Below are 21,925 nucleotides of genomic sequence, written 5' to 3'. Positions count from 1 at the left end.
CATATCTCAGATCATCCTATATAAATTAATCACTCTGTTTCCGAAGTGTTATTATCCACATCACAAAAATGTGTTACAGCCTGCTGTTTTTGTAAATATGCATACATCTCCCTTATTGAGCTAGAATTCCTTAATAGTGGGGATTATGTCAATTTTTTTTTGTCATTTTGTTGAAGTTTGATTACTATATAGAAAGCGACATGTAGTTAATCAGTTTGGATTTGAGTATGTATTCTGCGGCCTTACCACGGGTGGAGCTGTATGTAAGAGTATGTCTTAATGGTTAATGTATCCCTCTTTTCCTTCTCCTACTGCCTCACAGAGTTACCTTAAAATCATTGATGGTCATTAAATAAATACAGATTGAATGTTGTTTTATCACATGGGTGGAAACTAAGAACAATGATCTAGAAAGGTAGACCATGAATCAGGAAAGCTGTGTGAAACTAAAGCCAAGAAACACGCTGTGTGGAAGAGAACACAGGCAGTGTCCTAACCTCCAAACAAGAAGGGGAGCTGATTACACATAGAGCATTGGATTTGGCAATTTCAGATCACTGCTTATCTTTACAGAGTGAATTCCATAAAGTAGCAAAAGTAGACATCATATGGCAGTGAGTTTTGAAATACAGAGTTCTTCCTCTTAATTATAAAACTTGAACTGATACTTTTATGGAAGTTGGCTGGCAGACAAATTGTAGCTGTACCATCCAAATAAAGACCTAGAATCCTGAATACATTATATTAATTTAGAGAGGCTCTATATCTCTTTTGTCTGTGGCTATCCAGTGGTAGAATTGTTTTTTTTTTTTGTTTGTTTGTTTTAATGAAATCTAGACACTTAGAAGACTACTGTAGCAACATTGTGATCACAGTATCCATCAGTGCTACTGGCATGTTAGACTCTTTATGGCAGGTATTATTTTTTCTGATTATCCATTCTTCAGAAATATAAAAATTGAATACAATCTGAATTTGTGGTGTCCCAGATTTGACAAAACATTGGGATAAAGTAGGGAACATCATAGTTTAGATATCTCCCAGCACATGGGAGCCTGAGGCAGCTCTATCTCTCTGAGTTAGAGGCCAGCCTGGCCTTCAGAGTTCGTTCTAGGACAGTCAAGGCTACAGAAAGAAACCCTGTCTCAAAATTGCTAATATATATTGAAGAAGTCTTGGTAAGCTATAATTCTTAGCAATTTATTATGAGTTAGTGATCTATATGGAAATAGTTGTTTTCTGACCTTCCAGGTGAAGGCCCATTTTTTGATTGATTTTTCTTTAGTCACAGATTCGTATTGAGTACCCTCTATGACATCTTGGTAGTTTATTCAGGACTATAAATAATCTTTCATTCTTGGCAGATTTCTTTTTTTTTTCTTCCATTTATTATGTGTCTTTATTTTCCACAGAAACTTTTCTTCACATTTATATACTAGATACTGATACATTTATTACCAGACCTGCATAATTTGATTTTGTGAGCATGTGCAATTCTTATAATTGATATTTTAATCTCATAATTGTGTTAAAATATGTATTATACAAATACTGAAATCAAACCTATAGTACTTAATGTTTATACAGGGCAAAGATATTTTAGACTAGCAGTCTTGGCAGATTTCTTAATAAAGTATAATATTTCAATATAGATCGATAATCAGTTCATGGCTCCTCAGATCTACTTTTTGATGTCTGTTGTTCTAAGAAATTAGATGTTTTTATTTATGCTGTGCTTAGTGTTGTTTGTTTAGCTTTTTGTGGTGCTGGGAATGGAACACAGAGCCTTGTAAGTGTTAGACAAACACTGTCCTCCTGTGTCCCTGTTGAGAAATGAGATAGGTATGATGTGAATCACTGAGTGGTGGGGCTTACAGTGTCATAAAGTTAGAGCTTTAGTTTGTGGCTATAGTAAGTGCCCAGGAAATATTTATTGACTGTTGGCATTCCTTTGATTAACTAGGAAATGATTGGACTTACAGAGAATGTTATTTCAAACTTCGGATGTATTTCTAGAAATATGATAAACAGCAGTTATAGACTGAGTAGCTTACATAAATGAGTTTAAGAAAATCCACATTTTTCCTTGAAATCAAACATAGCTTAATAATTAAATAAAAGCACTATACCTATGCTCATGTTCATTTATTTTGATAATGTCAATATTTATTCCTTGCCAGAGTGGCACAGCAGCATCGTTAGAAGGAAACGCAATCTAACGGTGCCTGCTTTTTCCTCTGGTACCTGAAGGTTAAATGGGTACCAAGCAGAATGCCTTGAACAAGATTGGTATATTGATTAAAACGCTGATTTAACAGCTCGCAGTCTCCCCTTGGAAGCCTGGAGAAGATAAGCCAGCTGCTGTCTTAGAGTGCTCGGTGTCCACTGAGAGTACACTATCTATCATCACAATATGGTGATGAGAGGGGGTTTATGTTTGTGGTAATTTCCCCCACTAAATCAGTAATTATTACAATCCTGTCCCTGCTGTTTACCCTGCAGCTGTTTTTCCATTTGTCGAGAGAGCGGGTGTTCTCTGAGGACCGCACACGTTTCTATGGTGCAGAAATTGTCTCTGCTTTGGACTATCTACATTCTGGAAAGATTGTGTACCGTGATCTCAAGGTAAAAAAAAAAAAAAAAAGTAATCAAAATTTGGAGGTTTTTTTTTTTTTTTTTTTTTTTTCCAGAGACTGTAGGGACAAACAAAGTAATTACAAAGTTACACAGTTTTGAGAAAAGCACTCTTCTTAGGAATGTTGTTTGCTGTAGTTGATCTGCAATTTCATTCATTGATATGTAAGTATTTCTTTCATGTTTTGTTTTTTGGTACATAAAAATTCTCTTGACTCTGCAAAGCTGATCTACCAAGAGTAATTTTATTTTCCTGTAAATGCTATAATTATAAAAATGGTAAATATCTGAGTCAAAGTCAGATAATTTGCAACTTCATTATTATGTTCAAACATCATAAAATATTTATGAAGAAGCTTCAATAACAAGGTTATTAGAAGGAAAACATTCATTTTCATTGTGGTGTTAACTTCTTGATAGGATTATATTCTTCACATTTTCCTATAAACTTAGTAGTTTGCTTAGTTTTTCATTTGTCAAAACCCAGTATTGTGTTGGTAATAAAACTGGCCATCGCTGAGCTCTTTTATGATGAGGTTCTTAAAGTAGCCAGAATAGGTACACATTCTGTAAGGCAAGGTAGTAAATAACCTAGCCTTTTCTACCTGTCCAGTCTCTGTTGGAACTATTCAACTCTTCCACTGAAAGGTAGAAGCAGCCCTAGCCATTATGTAAACCAGCGTTTGGCTATATTCCCACAATTTCTTTACTTACAAAAGCAGTCAGTAGTTTAAATTTTTTCTACACTCTGTAGTTTACTGCTCCCTGGAGGAGATCATGTAAGCATATGGTAATTCTCATGATGCGGTCATGAATAAGGTTGACTGTGTTAAGGAATCTGATCCTGGCATATTTTCAGTAAACTCTTAGTTTTACCATCTTCCTTCAAATGCAAATCCTAAGGCCGGGAGCACAGCTCAGTGGAAGGGCACGTGCCCAGTTTAAGTATGACACCGAGTTCCACGCCAGCATTTCGGCACCCAGTGTTGTGGGGGTAGGGGAGCTAGAAGTAGTAGTCTGTACCTGAACCCCACCTCCTTGCAACACTGAAGGGGGATCACATATACGAGGGTACCTTGGGCAGTTGAGTGGGATTTTGCCTCACAGTAAAAACCCTGGACTGGGCGATAGCTTGGTGGGTAAGGACTTGCTGGGCAGCACGCAGGCTTGAGTTCTGAACTCGGGACCTACAGGTCTGTCAGTCCAGCACTGCGAGAGTGAAGACAAGGGGACCGACTCTGGGGGATATCTGGCCAGCCAGTTTAGCCTGAATGGCATGCATGCTTCAGGTTCAGTGAGAAATTTTGTCTCCAAAATTAAGTGGAGAAGTGATTGAGGAAGAAATCCCAATATCGGTTTCTGCTCTCCACATGTTCTCGCAGGTACACTAATACAAATTAACCAAATGATTATATTTAGATTGAATTTTTAGAACTTGAAATATGGTAGAATTTATCACTCTTACAGGAACTTCCCCAGCACACACATACGTGCATGCACACATACACTAAACACCAAGTGTGTGTGTGTGTGTGTGTGTGTGTGTGTGTGTGTATGTGTGTGTGTGTATAGCCCAGCCTAGCATGGGTGGGTTCAGACCCCAATATGTAGAGAAAATGGAAATCGTGTAGTAATGTTTACCTATTAAAATTTGATTGACAGTTGCCTTACTGATCACATAACTAGTTCATTTAGGGTATAATTTAGTTTGTAGAAATAGAAGTGACATGAGATTTTTGTGGAATTGTATTTTGTATGAAATGGGATACGAACCTAAGAAATAATGAACATTCTGTTACTACTGTCTTACTTATATAAAACCATTTGGGACTCTTCATTTTTATCCAGTTATGTAAGCAGGTGCCTAGTTTGTTTGAAGATGTTCCTATCACTCTCATTTATGTTATGAGTAACTGTCTTATAAAATATTTCATACAGTAATAATAAATTTAGTATGTAATGTTCTATAGTAAATTAAAATTTAAATGAAGGATTAGAATACTGTACTTAAAGATAATAAGCTATACAGGTATAAAACATCTACTTCAGGGATGGTTAAATGTCTGAGTTCTGGCTGGGTGGTGGTGGTGCATGCCTTTAATCCCAGCACTTGGGAGGCAGAGCCAGGCAGATCTCGGTGAGTTCAAGGCCAGCACGGTCTACAGAGCAAGATCCAGGACAGGCACCAAAACTACACAGAGAAACCTTGTCTCAAAAAACCCAAAAACAAAAAAATATCTGAGTGCCATAATGAATACAGACAACTAAATGGCTATATTTATTTTATCTTAGAACTAGAAATATGACAAATTCAGCACCTTTACATCTATGTGTTCAGTCTAGATGCTTTAGAATCCTTAGTTATATAGCATAATAACATATATTAATTTTCCAACTATACTTTAAATTATTAACTTATCACTTCATGAGTTTACCGTTTCCATCACTACTCATGCTAATGAATCATATTTATGAGAAACAAAAAGGCAGAGAAGCTTGGAGTTAAGGGAATCAGAATAGTTTTGAAGTAATGGATAAATCCAGAACAGTTAACAGGAGTAGATAGAATTACTAGTTCAGAGAGATTTGAAGAAGATAGTTCATTTGAGTGCTAGTATTGGTATGGAGTGCAAAAGTCAGGAGGATCTTGGTCAGAGTTGCCTACTGACACCTCAAATCACATGAATTATTAGTATATTAAAGGCCACTAAATATGCATTTTGTTGCTGTATCATTGATGATGAAATTAGATTTTATTTATTCAAGTGTAATATAAAGTGTGTACTTTGTGTTTTAATGCCCATTGTATAGTTACCATATGCAAAGACTCTAACTTTATCAGACATTAGGTGCTCTCTGTTCTCTCAAATTTCCCCTTTTTAAAACAATGCTGCATTGCCAGGCGGCTGTGGAGGATGCCTTTAATCCCAGCACCCGGGAGGCAGAGGCAGGCGGATATCTGTGAGTTTGAGGCCAGCCTGGTCTACAAAGTGAGTTAGTTCCAGGAAAGGCACAAAGCTATGCAGAGAAACCCTGTCTCAAAAAACAAAAATGCTGCATTGATTTAATCTTTGAAATACATGTATAGTATAGGATAGAGAGTACATGACTATATATCACAAAACACATATAATTAATAAAGCAAAATTTATATGCATGCTGTTTGCATCTGCAGTTCACAAGATATGCATGACAGAATAGGATCAATTAGGTAGGATCCTAGAAATTCAAAGCTGGTCTGTATTCGAGACAATGTTCTACAAGCCTAAAAATATTATCTACTTAGGTAACAGACTAAATTGACACCAGCAAGATGATTGTAACAAGGTTAGTCAGCTTTCTGTTACCATAATGTAACACTTCCAAAGAAGAGGATTGATTTCAGCCCTGGGTTGGAGTGCTTCCATTCCACTCCAAGACCAGGCAGACCTTTGCGTTTGGACCGCTGACGTGAGGGAGCCAGCCAGCAACACAGGAAGCACGGGGCAGAAGACTCTCTAACTCATCAGTGGGAGAGCCAGCGGAAGAGAAGGGCACTCCCACTGTTCCCTCAAGCATGTGCACTGCAGGACTGGGGCCTCTTACTGGGCCCCATTTCCTAAAGGTCCTGCCCTCTTCCAACAGCACCAGCCTGAGCATGAAGCCTTTAAAGGTCCAAAGTACAGCACCATGAATCTTATTTCCTAGTCCAGTGTGCTTTTGTTTACATCATTCTTTCTAGAGTTCAAATAAACCTCGATAAGAAAATGCAAATGCATTGGATTGTATGTATTTAAAAGCCTTTGTGATAGGTATATAGTGGTTAGAGATCAGAAGACAACTTGTGGGAATCCGTTCTTTCCTTCCACTCCATGAGCTCCAGTGAACAAGGGCCTTTACACGCTGAACTGTCTTTCTGGTTCCTGGATTTTTTTCTTAAACACTGCAAATAGTGTTTCCATTTAGCACTAGAAGCCTCATGTCATATTAACTTAGGACATTTTATTAGTCCTTGTTTGGTTTCATAGTAACAAATAATTAGTACATTTTTGGAAAATAAATTTGCTTTAATTACTAGTGTATGTCATTATAAGAAATTGTTTTTATTAAGGACTCCTTAATAAATACTTAGGTTACTTAATAAAAACTGATATTGGCTCAGGGTACCATAAAAATTTGAAGAGATCTCTTATAAGACTCTTCAGTAGTGCAAGTTGTATATTTTCTTTTCTACATAGTCCTTACTTACAAACACAATACTTATTTACAGTGACCATTACTGTCCATGTCCAGACAAGGCTAGACAGGGACATGGACAGATGTGAATGTAATGGTTCTAGAATTACTCATTAATTTTTCATGGTGATTGTGAGGAGATAGAATGATCAGCACATTGCCACTGTATAATATTTTAGACTATCTAATTTTATTTTCTATCTAAATAGTTTTAGCTGTTTAAGATACTAATAAAAACACCCTCCAACTGTCTTTTTACCACAGACTTATATTTTTCATAAGTCTTCTGGTGTTCTTCTGAAATAATGATACATTTTTTAATAGAGAAAGAATGCCTTGTTTGCATGCTGAGTTGAAGACAGGTTCTGTAATTCTCACATCTTCAAATAATTAAAAAAAAATTACATGTATGGGTGTTTTGCTTGCATATATATATTTCTGCACCACATGCATGCCTAGTGCCCATGTAGGCTAGCAGAGGGTGTTGACTCCCCTGGAAACAGAATTAGAGACAGCTGTGAGCCACAGTGGGGTTGCTGAGCATCAAACCTGAGTCCTCGGAAAGAGCGTGTTTAACCGCTAAGCAATCTCCTGGCCTGTGTAACTCCCACTTCTGATAATACTCTAACTCTTCATTCCCCCTTTCTGGAAAATTTAAGGCAATGGCGTTAAGAGCAGCTTCCACCTCTGCATTAACATGATACCATTGAGCTATGCCCCTTCTGTGTATATAGCAAATTGTGAAATAGCTTGGTAATGTGGGGCTAGAGTTTCTGCCACTGTTGTACTTTTTTTTTTTTCTTTTAGTACTTCTGCTTACTAGGTTCCATGCTCAGTCAGCTCCTACAGGTCAGCTTATGACATGTCACCATCTATCTGGATGCACAGAAGCCTAGATCTGCTTGTGTAGAATTCTACCTTCTTCGGCCATAACAGTATTGATCTTTAAAACTGAGATTGGTGCATCTGTGCTAAAGTGAGGTGTAAGCGTGAATGATAAAAATTTAGTGATATTGCATCTATGTATGTATGTATATATCTGTCTATGTTCTGTCTGTTTATCCTTTCTGACCTATATGAGAACAGACCTTCCCAGTCTCTGTCTCACAACGAGGGTTACACTTGTGTTTAAGTAATGGCTTCCCTTGCCTTCAGAGGGTTCAGAAGCATCTCCATAATATAATTGAATGAATGGTAAGCATTTTGCACACTCAGTTCCATGTTCATTCAGTGTGTTTTCTGGTGGTGGTGGATTTGTATGTCACCTAGATCTGCAATGTGCTGAGCAGGAATTCCTTGTTACCATCTTGTGCCTGAGTCATCTTGATGCCTAAAATTTGAATTTCTCAGGCAGCCTCTCCACTGACCTTGGAATATGTTATAAATTTTAGTTTCTTAGCTTCACTGTGAGCTATAAAAGCTTAGGAAGCTCTGGTTAAGGATAGCTAAGAATTGTAGAGTTTAGTTTTATCCTAGGCACCAACAAAACAGAAAGAAACTTATTACTTAGTGGTTTGTTTTTTTTTTTTTTTGGTCCATGCATTATCATGAAAAATATTTTTTCCTTTTTTGGGGGAGCTGAGTGCTAGCAAGTGCTCTACAATTGAGCTAAAATCCCCAACCCCAAAAAATAATTTTTAAAAAGATTTTAAGCTTACAATTTCTTCATATACAAATAGAATTAAGATGACTGTCAAATAATGTTTACCTCTTGAATTGGGCAACAAATGTTGACATTTATTGGTGTAGTTATTCTGTAAGGCATTGTGTCTAATAACTCCCAACCCAAAAGTGCAATATAACCCTCAGAGTGATACAAATAATATTGTCTAGATTTTTTTATTTTTATTTTATTTATGCATTGCATAAATTTTCTATTTGACGTTATCCATGCTTTTGCTATCGGTATGTCCATTAACTGTAAGCTACCATCACATTTCTTAATCTGAGAAGCTTACTGTGGAAGTAAAACAGATGTCTTTCAAATTTTAAAAATTGGAAGTACTTAAACAATAACTGTAATGAATTTTGTCTTTACGGTTTATTAGGAAAAAGGGAAAGCATATGATTTAGAATGGAAGGTCAAAGAGAGCATTTGTAAATGTTCAGTTCCTTATTTACACAGCAGAAGGGGTTTTAACTGACCTAATACCTGAATTGTTGACACTTGTTGATGTTGAAAGTTGTGAGGTGAGCTGGAGAGATGGCTCAGCGCTTAAGAACACTGGCTGTCTTTATGAGACCAATCAGGTGCCTTAAGTTGGCGAGGTCAAACAGATACAATGCATCTTTACATAATTAAAACAAATGCAGCATAAACAAATGTAACACATCTTTGCCCATTTAAAATAATGTTCCACAACAGGAAAGCTATTAAGTTCTCCATCATTAACAAATGATTATCACATTCTTACAGTTTTAACTCTGCTTTAACCATCTCATTTAATGCTTAAAACTCTCGTTTCAGATTGGTACTGTTATTTACCACTGTGTGCAAATGAAAGTTAGGTACGTAAAAATCAGTGTGTCAGAAGTCCTCAATGAGAAGGAGCAGAGCACTAATGTAATGGAAGCCCCCAGGCTTCACTCAGTGCTCTAATCATTATACTGTCTCCTCCTCCTCCCACTAGAGTGCTCCTGTGACCCTTGGCTGGGACTCCTGCCCATTTCCTACTGTCATCCTTAAGCTTAGCTCCTTAAGACAGCATTGTCGTAGTTTTGAGGAGACGTTAATATAGTAATATAAAAGAATGATAATCAGCACCTTGAGTCACTCGGGCATTCCCAGTTATAGGGTTTTGAATTCCCATGTTTGAGAGCCAACTTCTGGGACAACCGGGAAAAATGGTCACCTTTGTTCTGTACTTGTCTACCACTCGCCTTACATTTCCTTTCTTTCCTTATTAATAGATAGTGTGAATATCAGCTGATATATGAGGGTATAAATTTTGGTGCAATTTAGAATTTTTTTAAAAACAGATTTTACCCAAATTTAGAAAAAAAAAAGTTTATTTAAGTTTTTTTAACTTAGTCATTCGGAATAGTTTTTTTTTTTTTTTTTTTTCAAATGCAGAGAAATAATGTTATATTTACTTTCTGGGGGCTGTAGATATGGCTCAGTGGTTAAGAGCATTGGCTGCTCTTCTAGAGGACCTGGGTTCAATTCCCAGCAAACACATGGCGGTTCACAACTGTCTCTACCTCTAGTTCCTGGGGATCTGACACCCTAATACAGACATACATTCAAGAAAAACACCAATGTACATAAAGTAAGAATAAATAAATTATTAACAAATTTTAAAGAATACTTTCTGATGCATATAAATCACATAAGCAGGACTGGTGTAATATATGCAAACTAGATTGTATACAGTATAAGATTTATTAGGTGTACAGTAGAAGATTTATTCACTTTTTTCTAATTGTTATTACTTGATCTTTTACAAAAACTATATGTTATATTTATAAGAACTATTTTTAAAGATCTTACTGAAGAATTTTTAAATTTTTTAACAAATTAATTGAACAAACATTAGTATGATTATTAGTAACAAACACATTTTAAAATAATTCAGAACAGGAAATACAGGTTTTATTCAGCAAGTCACCTGAGCTTCAGCATGTGTCTTTCTTTGTGCCAAGTTAAAGGAGGCTGGATAAGGAGTGTGTTTAGTAGAGACCCGGAGAGAAGACGGACCAACCACAGCAGAGAAAAAGGAGATACTCTTGACATGTCTTGGTTGGAGTTAATACGCAGGACTTAGTGTGCTGTCTGTGCGAATTAGGCTTTATTTCCAGGTTGTCGGTTGTTAGAAAACACAAGGAGGATGCAAGCAAATGTATCTGAATTTGGATAAAATAGTTTAATTTTTAGAAAATAGTTTAATGGTATTGTAATGGTTCTTTTTGGCTTTCTGTAGATAAATTGAACAAACATTTACTCTTCAGAAGTACATTATGTTTGGAATGTATTGAACATTCAGTTCAATCAAGTCTGTTCAAGAGCTACATAAAAAGACATAGCTGCTGTGGTTTCTGCTTTGAACATAACTTGTTCACATATTTTTGACTGTATAAAACACGACCATATTGCAGAATATAGTGTCTACATATTTGCGTCATTAGTATATAACCTACCTGTGTTCATATGTGGCATTCTCTACATTTTATATTAACTTCAGCATTCTGCGAAATATTTTGATTGTTATATTAAAGTATCTACTCCTTAAATAAAAGTTAAGTATTCTGCACCTTGTTAAGGTGCTTTTCATACTTTGTATTTCTTATGTATAAGGTTGTATGATCATATCTCAGTCTACACAGGTCTCCATGTGATGATATCATAGCTTAGGTTTGAGTGGGAGGGCCAACTACACTGATATTATTAATTGTGTTGGCTTTGCAAAATTTTCTGTTCCTTGGGCATTTCATAACTTTTTTCTTGAGATGAATGATTTTTGACAAAGGTTAAATCTTTACAATTCTTTTTGATATGTATCTGTTAAAGTTGAATTCAGAGACTCCAGCTCTATAACATGTTTCACTTTGATATTCTTTTTCTTTTTATGTTTAAAAGAGTTGGTTTTTTTAATTAGTAAGAATTACAAAAGGAATTATCACCTTCTGTTACAAAAATTAAATTATCAAAAGAATGCTTCTGTAAGCAAAAGGCAGTATTATGACTGTCAAGGGAAGTATCGAAACTGTCTGTAGCAGGATGTGTAGCTTTGGGGATTATGTAAATGATACTTTCCGTAAAAAGGAGTTGATATTGCTTTCAAAGATTGATTCTGTTTAGTCTTTTATCCCTAGAATTTAATCAGTAATTGTTCTTAAGGCTATGCTACTTTTTTCCACTGATGTGAAAGTCAGTAATTTTATCACAACAAATGTTTGATAAAAGATCTTTCATTTTTCATGTGAAGTTACAGATTTTCCAAGGACTGACAGCTTTGAATATAACCTTGTCTCTTTCCAGTACTCTATTAATTATTTTTCAAAACTATTCTCTTGTTGAAGCTTATAGAATAAATTATGCTGTTTTCACACACAGTTGGAAAATCTGATGCTGGATAAAGATGGCCATATAAAAATTACAGATTTTGGACTTTGCAAAGAAGGAATCACAGATGCAGCCACCATGAAGACATTCTGTGGTACACCAGAGTATCTGGCACCAGAGGTAGGCCTAAGTTTCATTTACAGGAAAATTAACACTAATGTTTCTCAAGGGAAAAAAAATTAAAATTTTTTTTTCAAGTTGCAGTGTCTCTACTTTAAAAAAAAAAAGGTTTTAATCAGAATAATTTATTTTGCTATTAACTTATTTAATGAGATATTTTAAGGCCACAGATGTGGAAATTAAACTTTATATGGTCTGTAAGCACATAAGTTTTTAATAAAGTAGATTAAATCGTGTTTTTTCTTTCCTATACATTTTATTTCTTGGTTATATTAATTTTGCTTCATTTATTAAAATAGAATAATTGAATAATGTCAGTAAGCATATTTATGGTTTTTCAAACAATCTTGGACTTTACGTAGAAACAGCGATTATAGTGATTGTTGGTGTTTGTGTTTAACTACTGGAAATGGTTTTGTTTTGGAAACTGAAAAAAATGACTGACTTACACGTGAGCTCACAAGAAAGGATGAAGAGGAGGCTTCAAACTCATGTGGTGCTCCTCAGTTTATTCAAGTATCTATTGTGTGTCTGCTCTGTGTTGAGGATTTTTTTTTCTGATATGCCAGTATAGGAGCAAGATAGAAAATGACTGTACTCTCAAGGAACTTCTGTTGGACAGAAACTATACATATAACATAAAACTATATATGACATAATACATAAAGTTCCATAGGGAAGAAAAATCAAAGGAAGAAAAAGGACAAGGTGTAATATGGTGTAGTAGTTATCTTAGGTGTACCAGTTAGCCTTTCTGTGTAAGAGCCTGCTCAGATGTTCAGTGATGGACATAGTTTCCTGTAGCCTTGGGCTCCTTTACATGGAGAATGCAGATGGGACTGCACAGGTGGCTTCTTTCTGCCCCGCTCACATGTGTGGCCTTAGCCGAAAGTCTTAGCAGAAGGCACCTTCTTAGAGAATAAAATGACCTATAAGCACCTTCGCTCTGCTGTGTGACAGCTGCTGCTAGGTGTCCAATGACATGTCATTAAGGTTGTTGTCTCTGTGGCTCAGGCTTATTCCAAATGGCCAGGGGCCTTTGGCCTACAGATCTAAGAGCAAATGACCTAGGAACAAATTAGAAGCAGTCTTAAACTCACCCAAGCCTTTATCTTCCTCTTTTGTTTTTAATCTGGTAAACTGTTGGAAGTTTTTAAAAATACTTTTTTTAATATTTTTTTATTTTTATGATTTGGGTATAGTTCACATGCCATATAATTTTTTAAGTCAATAGTTTGCTTTTAAAGATGTTTAGAGTTGTGCAACTATTACTTCTAATTGCAAAATGTTTTAATAATTCCAACTAGGACCTCACCTTCATCAGTTTCTCATCCTTTCTCTCTAGGCTCTCCTTGAAGCTTATTCTGAACATTTCATGTCAATAAAATTATATGACATGGAGCCTTGTATGTCTGGTGCTTTCCCTTAGTAAATTGTCTTTTAAGTTTCACCCATATTGTATCCATTTTGGCTGTATGAAAAATGCTTCTGAGATGTTCATGCATCATCTAATTTCCTGGCCTTTTTTCATGAGATCCATATCACTTTTGTCATACAATTTTCTTTGCAGCAGTTGTAAGCCGCCCATTACAGAGGAGCTTGTGAGATGGGAGTTACTACAGGCATATTTGGGTAACAAACCTTCCACAGATTGATGGCTGTAGAAAGGGGCGTTTGCTCAGATGTCTGAGTGCTGAGGAGGAGGAAACCAGCACAGAGGAAGAGTATTGTACACCGGCAGTCAGAGGGGGCGGGAGCTGGACCAGTGGGGCATCCCTCAGAGTGCAGCAAGGCCGGGGTTGCTGAGGTTACAGGTAGAGGAGCCTTCCTTGGATGAGTAGGATTTCTGTTATCAGTCATCATTGTCTGTTCTTTGACATTTGGACTAACGTGAAACATAGTGAAACTCATTTTTCATTAAGTAATCTGAACACAGCTAGAGGGTAGGTAATGTGAGGTAAACAGTACTGCAGGGTTCTTTTAAAAAACAAAGCAAAAAAACTTATTTATTCTTTGAGAATAGCATCTAGGCAAATAATATATTTTGATCATATTACTCCTCCCTACTTTCCAGGAGTATGAGGATTCTGATTAGGGTTACTAGACCATAAAGCCTAACTTTTCATCTTTAATTATATGAATGATGGCGTAACAGGAAATGGTAATCAGACGAAATTAGAAAGTAGAATAACTTATGTATGTATTAACATGTTGCCTTACAGTATTAGTTTTTTAAAACTAGGAGTTAAATTAACATTTCAAAGGGCTTAGTAATTATAAATAAGTGCCAATATTTAAAATGTACATTTCCAAGTATTGTTGTCTTGCCAGACATGTAATTTTCTCTGTTATAGAGGCTAGAATTAAAAATTTTGTTTTTGTGAAAGAATTAAATAAAATTTTAGAAATGGTGTTTTTGTTTATTCAAATATAAGATCATATTTTCTGGACTGGTTTGTTTTCTTGAGTGTCATGGAGACAGAGTCTTTGTTGTCCTGGCATTCAGTTACCCTTGCCATACATTTGTAATGAATGATGGCGTCCCAGATTAGAATACCAAAGTTATTTATGTCACAATTAGGAGAAATTACTCTGGAGAAGATAAACGCGTCTCATTTGAGAAGCAGATGATCTCCTAAGAAACAAAAATACTGTTTTCTGTGGAGACATTATCAACTGAAAGACAAAACCAAGAACTGAATGTAAAGAGACTTGTTTCTCAGAGTTACCAATACTCAAGAAACTGTTTCTTAAAAAAAAAGCAGTCATTTCTACATATTTAACATTTTTATTGCATTTAATTATTTTATGTGTTTGTGTATATATGTGTGTGTGTGCATGGGCTGCCATATACATGTGGCAGTCAGTGGACAGCCTTCAGGCACTCATTCTCTCTTCCCACTGTATACATGTGGCAGTCAGCAGACAGCCTTCAGGCACTCATTCTCTCTTCCCACTGTATACATGTGGCAGTCAGCAGACAGCCTTCAGGCACTCATTCTCTCTCCCACCGTATACATGTGGCACTCAGTGGACAGCCTTCAGGCACTCCTTCTCTCTCCCACCGTATGGATGCTGGGAATCAAACTGAGGTGGTCAAGTTTTCAGCAGGCACTTTGACCTCCTGAGCCATCCCTTGATTGGCTGCTGCATATTTCTAAAGTATTAAAGCCTTTAAACAATAGTCTGTTTACTCATCTGTGATTGATACAAATTTTATTAATTGAAATCTTGACACATTTATAGAAAAATGTGATCATTACAGTTCTTTTTTTATGTAGATGATAAACTTTGAAACAACTAAGTTTTCAAGTAATTTAAATTATATGTCCAGATATCTACATCTTTTACTACATTTTTGTTAAATCAGAATATTTTGGAATGTATTTACCCTACCTGAGAAAATTTCAAATGTACTTATTCTAGTCATCAATTTGTGTCATTTCATTGAAGAATACCCATTTGCAGAGTAAAGAAATACTGAATACTTACTAGATGTCAGGCTTTATGGTAGGTGCTAGGCATAGAGAAACACTAGGAAATGATTTTCTTCCATTAATGTCTGGAGTTATATATTGCAGTGGAAGACAAAGTAAGCCCTCCTGGGGAGGGGTGGGACACAGGAACCCTAACACAACATAGGAAGGGAGAGAGTAGACAAGTGGATAGTGCTTGGGATGCAAAGGAACTAGTTTTAAATCCTTTGGGTAAGGGAGTATCTGAATTTCAAATCAGGAGTAATACAGTGGGCTTTACATGGTCAACTAGAGAAAGGTTATCTCACGTTGAAACTAGCCTTTCTCTATAATCTCAGATGGCATCTTCCATCTTTTGAAGTTTTCATTTCTATTGTGTACCATTATCAGTGTTGATCTTTTCTTGATAGGAAGATAAGATCAGTTAGACCTAGAGTGCATTCTGGACTGCTGCTCATGTGTGAAAATCACCTCAGTATTCTTCCTCACTTCTGCTCTTTGAGCACTGTCTGTACAGAGTGTGGAGGTCGTGCGGCAACCTTCACTTCAGCCAGCATGCTCTTTATATCTTTCAATTACGTCTGTCTAAATGCAGTGGTTTGCTATTTAAACATGGATGGTGTGTCTATCAAAGATTCCTCAAAAAGCATATAAAAAGTCATCTAAAGCCACTTTATGAAATGCTCTATGTGTCAGACTTACAGCATATTTGTAAATACTTACATTTACATGGACTCCCCTTATTTTTTTTGATAAATATCACCAGAAAAGGTAAGTCTTCTAAGGTAAAATACCATTGATTGAAAAGTGAACATATAAATAAATATTTTCTCTTAACTTCTTTTGATGAATAATGAAGCTTACAGTATATTTTTTTGGTGGCAGTTTACTGGTAGGAAAAAATTTTTTTTAAGGAGATTACATAGATTAAGTTCTGACAGTCCTGTAAACTAGGCATTTCCTTTATAGTATCTCTGAAAATGCAATGATGTGTACTGCTTTAAATGAGTTCATTTTTTTTGTTGTAGTCCAAGAAAATAAAACCAATCCTTTAAAAAATTATAGACCATATGAATGTCTTGAGAGGATTCTGTTTTTGTAGTCTGTGCTGTGTTTAAACACCTATAAATTATAAGAGAAATTAGAAATCACATATAAACTCTTTTAAATTTCATTATTTAGTTTGGATCCTATTAAATCCAGATGATTTTATGCAGTGCTAATTATTTGGAGTCTCAGCTTTGCTCTTGAGTTAGCAGTACCTGCTCAACTTTCCAACTGTAAAACAGTTTGAAAATCAAATGTAGCTTACATGCAAGACCCAACAAAATTAAAAGTGTTAAGTGCGTTTTGGCAGTTCACTTTTATTGTGCCCAGTCCTCAAATGTACCAGCAGATAATCATCTGAACGTTAGTTATTTTTCACATGCTTATGTGATCACACAAAAAGTACATGCTAAAAAGAAGCAGATGGTGACAGATGGGCAAGGTTGAGGAAGGTGGTTTGGGGAACCCAGAGAAATGCACTTCTGTAATAGTGTAAAAATAAAACTATTTGATAACCAACTTAGAAAAAACACAGATTATAAAATGACTTGATTTTTGAGAAATGTATACTATCTAGCTATGGTTACTGTTGAAAATGGAACTATGAAATTTTATTTTATCTAAGTACAAAAGTGCTTTTTTTGTACACTGACTAAAAATGTAGGTTTTAATTCACTCTTACTTCTCAGAGCCCATTTCTAAAGCATTTGCTTATTAGAATTCTGTATATTTTTCTTTTGAAATCTTTGTCTAATATCTGATGTAAAATATTGAGAATATATGAAACGCTTCTAAATATTGATAGCTCTTGGTAAAGAAATCTGTTTTACTGTGATAAATCATAGTACAAATGAAAATTAACTACATAAAAATTTAATATCCAAAAAATAAATTAACTTCCTAAGAAGTAAGTAGAAGCATGGGAAAGATGAGTGTGAGGTAATGTAGATGAAGGGAACAGATAGAAATAAATTGGATAAAATTTTGATCAGTAAGGATTAAATGTGAGGATAATGTCTAGTAGACTCTTCCAGTATCATCTTTAGAAACTCTTCATGAGAAATGAATGTGGCAGTTACACATGCTTGCATCTTTAATCTGTAGACAGAAATAATAAAGTACATAGTTATGTTTCAAGTAGCCCTTCAACAAGGTTCTGCTGTGTTCCTACAAATTATGGAAGTAGACTTATAAGATTTGTGAGAAAGTTATTTTTGCTAACATTGTGTTAAATACCAACATTTTATTTAATTATGAATAATTTTTCCGACATCTGTCCCTGTAAAGGACTTTGAAAACCTTTCTCTTTCTGGCAGTCTTCAAAGATGTCATCACTAGTATTAGCAGAAAGTTAAGTAAATTGAAGTCCCATCAGGGCACAGTAATTAGTTCCAGTTGTTGTCTGCTTCATTGTTAGAATTCATATTTAAGAACTTCTATCAGAGGAGTTGGCTTGGTACTTGATTTATTTCTTTACTATGGTCCTATTATGGTAACATTAACAATTATCCAATTTGTCCCATAATTGGATATTGTTTAAATGTGAAATAAAATAGAATAAATCCTCCTCAACTTTTACAGCTAGTGCTTTTTACTAATTTTGAAGTTACGAGTTCTTACACTAGCTGAATCTCACATAAGCTTCTTTTTAATGTCATGAATCAGAATATTTGATATTTTAGTGGAAGCGCAAAGTTTAATTGTAAATTTTCTGAATCCTAAGGATAGACAAAACAATAACCCTAAGTTATTTAAGAAACACGAATAATGCCTATTTTTACTTGAGTTCCAGTGACCCAGTTTCTTAGAATTCATTAATGTCTATTGCTTTGTGACAAAGTAATAGGGAACTCTAGGAAGATGATATACATGTGTGACTTGGTTACTGGTATTTATACATTTGGCTTTTGTCTTAAGGGATTTTCCTGTTCTGACTTTGGTTTGCTTTTGAAATTTTGATGTTAGTTGCCTTCAGGCATTTGTGCAATGCTAGAATGTAACATAAAACTTAGAGCAAATAGCATTGACATTTATAGATGCTGTAGCTTAAGAATTAGAGCAGTTGGACGTTGATTATAAAATAGAATGTTATATAAAAATAGTAATATGAAAAAACATTGACAAACCATGGAACTCAGAATTCTCATGGATTATATACTTCTCTTGAAACTGTAATCTCTTTTAAAATCTGAATAAGAAAAATTTTGTCATTTGTTTTCAGATACCAATTTGATAAAATATCAAATGATGTGAAGAATATATAAATAACCTTTGTAAGTGAAGACGTATATAGATGTTTCTATGTAACATATATATCAGTTACCTGAAATGTGGAGTTACCAGAGAAAAAACGTGAAAAAGTGGTAAATTGGTTCATCCAAGTTCACAGTTTACTTTCACAACATAGGTGTGTAGACAGTTTGTTTAGATGTTTGATTTTCTCCCATCTGTTCTGTCAGGATTATTGATTGAGCAGCAAGCCACTCCAGGGCATACATCGCCTCCTTATAATTGCTAGCCTTGGGTGCATTGTTTGGCCTGGCTAGCAAACTGAGAAAGATGTCCCTTTACTCTTTCAGTAAATCTTGTTTGGTAAATGGTACTGGAATTAAAATGTTTTTGAAAATGCTTATTACGTTAATATTGGAAGCCTTTACTTGATAGTGTCATTTTCAAATACATAGTTTTAAAGTATCTTTTAAAATTACTGTTTACGAGCTAATTTGTGGATTCAAAATTGTTTCATTTACCTACCACTTTAAAAAAAAAAGTATAAGTATTTTCATCAGATGTTACCAAATGATTGGTTAGCTTATGTCTGCTTTGACCTGCTTGAATATTGGGTTTTATTATGTCTGAGAGGAAAGCAGTTTCTGGGTTCTGGCAGGGAAATTGAAACGCAGCCCGTTTCTTGGAGTTTGTACTATTTGACACTTGATTTGATGTGGTCTCTCTTCACTTGATGACATATACTTTGAGTACACTTTCTTTTGTCCCTTGGCTTTGTGGAGACTGTGTTGAGTGCTAGGCTACATCTCAGCTTATTACCAAGGGCGTTAGGATGGCAGGCAGTTCTAGGTGGCTGCACCCGGCTGCATTTGCAGTTTGGGGACAAGTCTGGGTCGTTTTCAGGTAAGACACACTTAGGTCATTTCATCAAGATCAGTCTTCTATCGACTTCTTATCAGAATATGTTCTGATCTGCAGTTATAGCCTAGTAATATGAAGAGCCAGTTGAATGGGGCGGAAGTATACTTCCCTATTACTATACCTTTAGACCACTGTCCTTCATACCCTTATCAGCCTCACAGTGACCAGGAAATTGATGAGCTGGTTTGCTACAGAAAAGTCATCATTTGAAGTGACCAGAGAGATTTTTAACAATTAGCTTAAAAAGTGCAAATTTTATATGCTACCAGAATTTTAGAAAAAGAAGTACTTTGCGTGAGGAAGGAAAACGTTTTTTCCAAAAATAATACAGAAGATATGTTTGGAATAATTAATTTGATTTGGAAATTTGAGAGTATTTCACAGAATTATGTCTTTAAAGCATTCTATTTAAGAGAGAAAATATATAATACGAAGAGTGGAATATATTTCACATTGTGTGCCTGTGTAGAATGTAACAGTCATTTTTATTTTTATTTCTTGAACATTTCACCTCACAACCTACATAGAATATTTCTTTGTAGTTGATAGCAAAGCCTCTTAAGAGTGTGGCTGAGTTGTTAGGGTGTGTTCTCAGCAATGCTGAAGTCTGCATGTCAGTAACACAGTGCATTCCATCAATATTGTTGACCACACAGAGGTACAGCAGACAGTTCCAGTTACATCATCTTGTATCTGTATGGAAGTGAAGGTCTACGTATCAGATGCAAAACCACCTATATTGAGAATTAGTGTTTATTTTGCAAAGCTAAATAAAATGTATTTCATTTTATCGAATAGATGTTTTGTTTTGTTTTTTAACAATGCAGTTTTGGGTTTTAGTTGCTATTCTCTTCAAAATGAAGCCCTCTTTTTCTGTACTCCTACCCTTCTGGCTGAAAACCAGGTATTTAAACAAAAATAAAGGATTGCCAGTTCTGCCAGCTGGGGATGAGAACCCGGCTGGTGAAATGTGGGTTCAGAAGGCAGTTAATCCAGCTTTTATGCTTTTTATGGTTTTATGAAAAAAGAGGTTAAAAACCACATTTGGCTCCTTTTCATGTATGCCACTGTTTTGTTGCTGGTGTAGGAATCCAGTTAAAGATTTGTTAGATGTTTGTCTGTTATTGGGTGAAATCCTGTATCAGTTAGATAAAGGTTCAGAAAACAGTGTACTCCACTAATGAGGTTCAAGACAGTCACAGTTACTTTAACAGGTACATAGTGTGTTTCCTTTAAGAAATAAAAAAATCCTTATGCTTCTTTGCTATTCTTTGTATTGTTTGTTCCCATGTTACTTACTCACATACATAAAGTGTGACTATTTTGTCTATTAAAAAAAACAAAACTAAAGTTTCTCATTCAGAAAATGTTTTCTTTAGTTACAATAACTAGACTTTTGATCATAAGTTACAGATGATTCTCTTGTTTTTTTTTTTTTACAACAAAGCAACTATATGGTTGAGTTTTTAAAATTCTGTCCTTTATCTTTAAATACTTCTGCTCAAATGCCTTTTGAGGAGGTAACTTTAATGTGACTGTCAGAAATACCCAAAATTCAATAAAGCATTTGATTAATTCAAAATAAAAATTTTTTAGTTGATGAAATTCATATTATAGACCAGATTTTCTCAAAGCTTGAAAGGGTCGGATAAACTGAAGTTTAGTATTAATTCAAATGTAGTTACCTAAGTAAAATGCTGGACATTGTCTCTAGATGATGAATATTCCATTGGGCAAGACTCACATTTGCAGTTGTGTTTATAACTTAGTGGTAGAACACTTTGCCTACCATGCACAAGGCCTTGGGCTCTCTAATTGCACATCCATGCTGGGCTCAGTGCTCATAGTAAATTTCTGTGTTTGGATTTGAAGAGATTGTTCTAATGTAACCAAAGTGATACCTTTATGCCATAACTAACTAGTTTTTGTATCTGATATATTTTGAGATACATAAGTGGACATATGCCACAAAGATTCCATAGCTTCTCTCTCTCCTCTCTTCCCCTCTCCTTCCTCCTCTCCTTCCCCCGTCCACCGCCCCCCACCCCCCCACCCACCCCCGCCCCCAGGGTTTCTCTGTGTAGCCCTGGCTCTCCTGGAACTTACTCTGTATATCAGGCTGGTCTTGAACTCAGATCCACTGTCTCTGCCTCCTGAGTGCTGTTCCAGCACACCTGGCTAAAGTTTGTGTCTTCTTAGGCTTCAGATATAAAATATATGA

General features: G+C 35.4%; 1 protein-coding gene across 7 annotated transcripts in view; it reads left to right on the top strand.

Annotated features, from left to right (window-relative positions):
- The window catches only part of Akt3 (AKT serine/threonine kinase 3), a 277,083-nt gene that overhangs the window by 206,819 nt on the left and 48,339 nt on the right, over nucleotides 1-21,925 (top strand). For all 7 annotated transcript variants that reach the window (XR_013043548.1, XR_013043547.1, XM_076548297.1 and 4 more), the window contains 2 exons: nucleotides 2,503-2,625; nucleotides 11,903-12,031. Coding sequence is in view for 5 of the 7 variants with exons in the window: in XM_076548297.1 (XP_076404412.1) it covers nucleotides 2,503-2,625; nucleotides 11,903-12,031 (252 nt within the window). In the remaining 2 variants the exon portion in view is untranslated. The remainder of the gene's footprint in view (nucleotides 1-2,502; nucleotides 2,626-11,902; nucleotides 12,032-21,925) is intronic.

Source organism: Peromyscus maniculatus, chromosome 11 (genome assembly GCF_049852395.1).
Source record: "Peromyscus maniculatus bairdii isolate BWxNUB_F1_BW_parent chromosome 11, HU_Pman_BW_mat_3.1, whole genome shotgun sequence".
NCBI classification, from domain to species: Eukaryota; Metazoa; Chordata; class Mammalia; order Rodentia; family Cricetidae; genus Peromyscus; species Peromyscus maniculatus.
The sequence above is the reverse complement of the archived record's forward strand: the minus strand, read 5'-3'. Positions and strand labels throughout refer to the sequence as shown.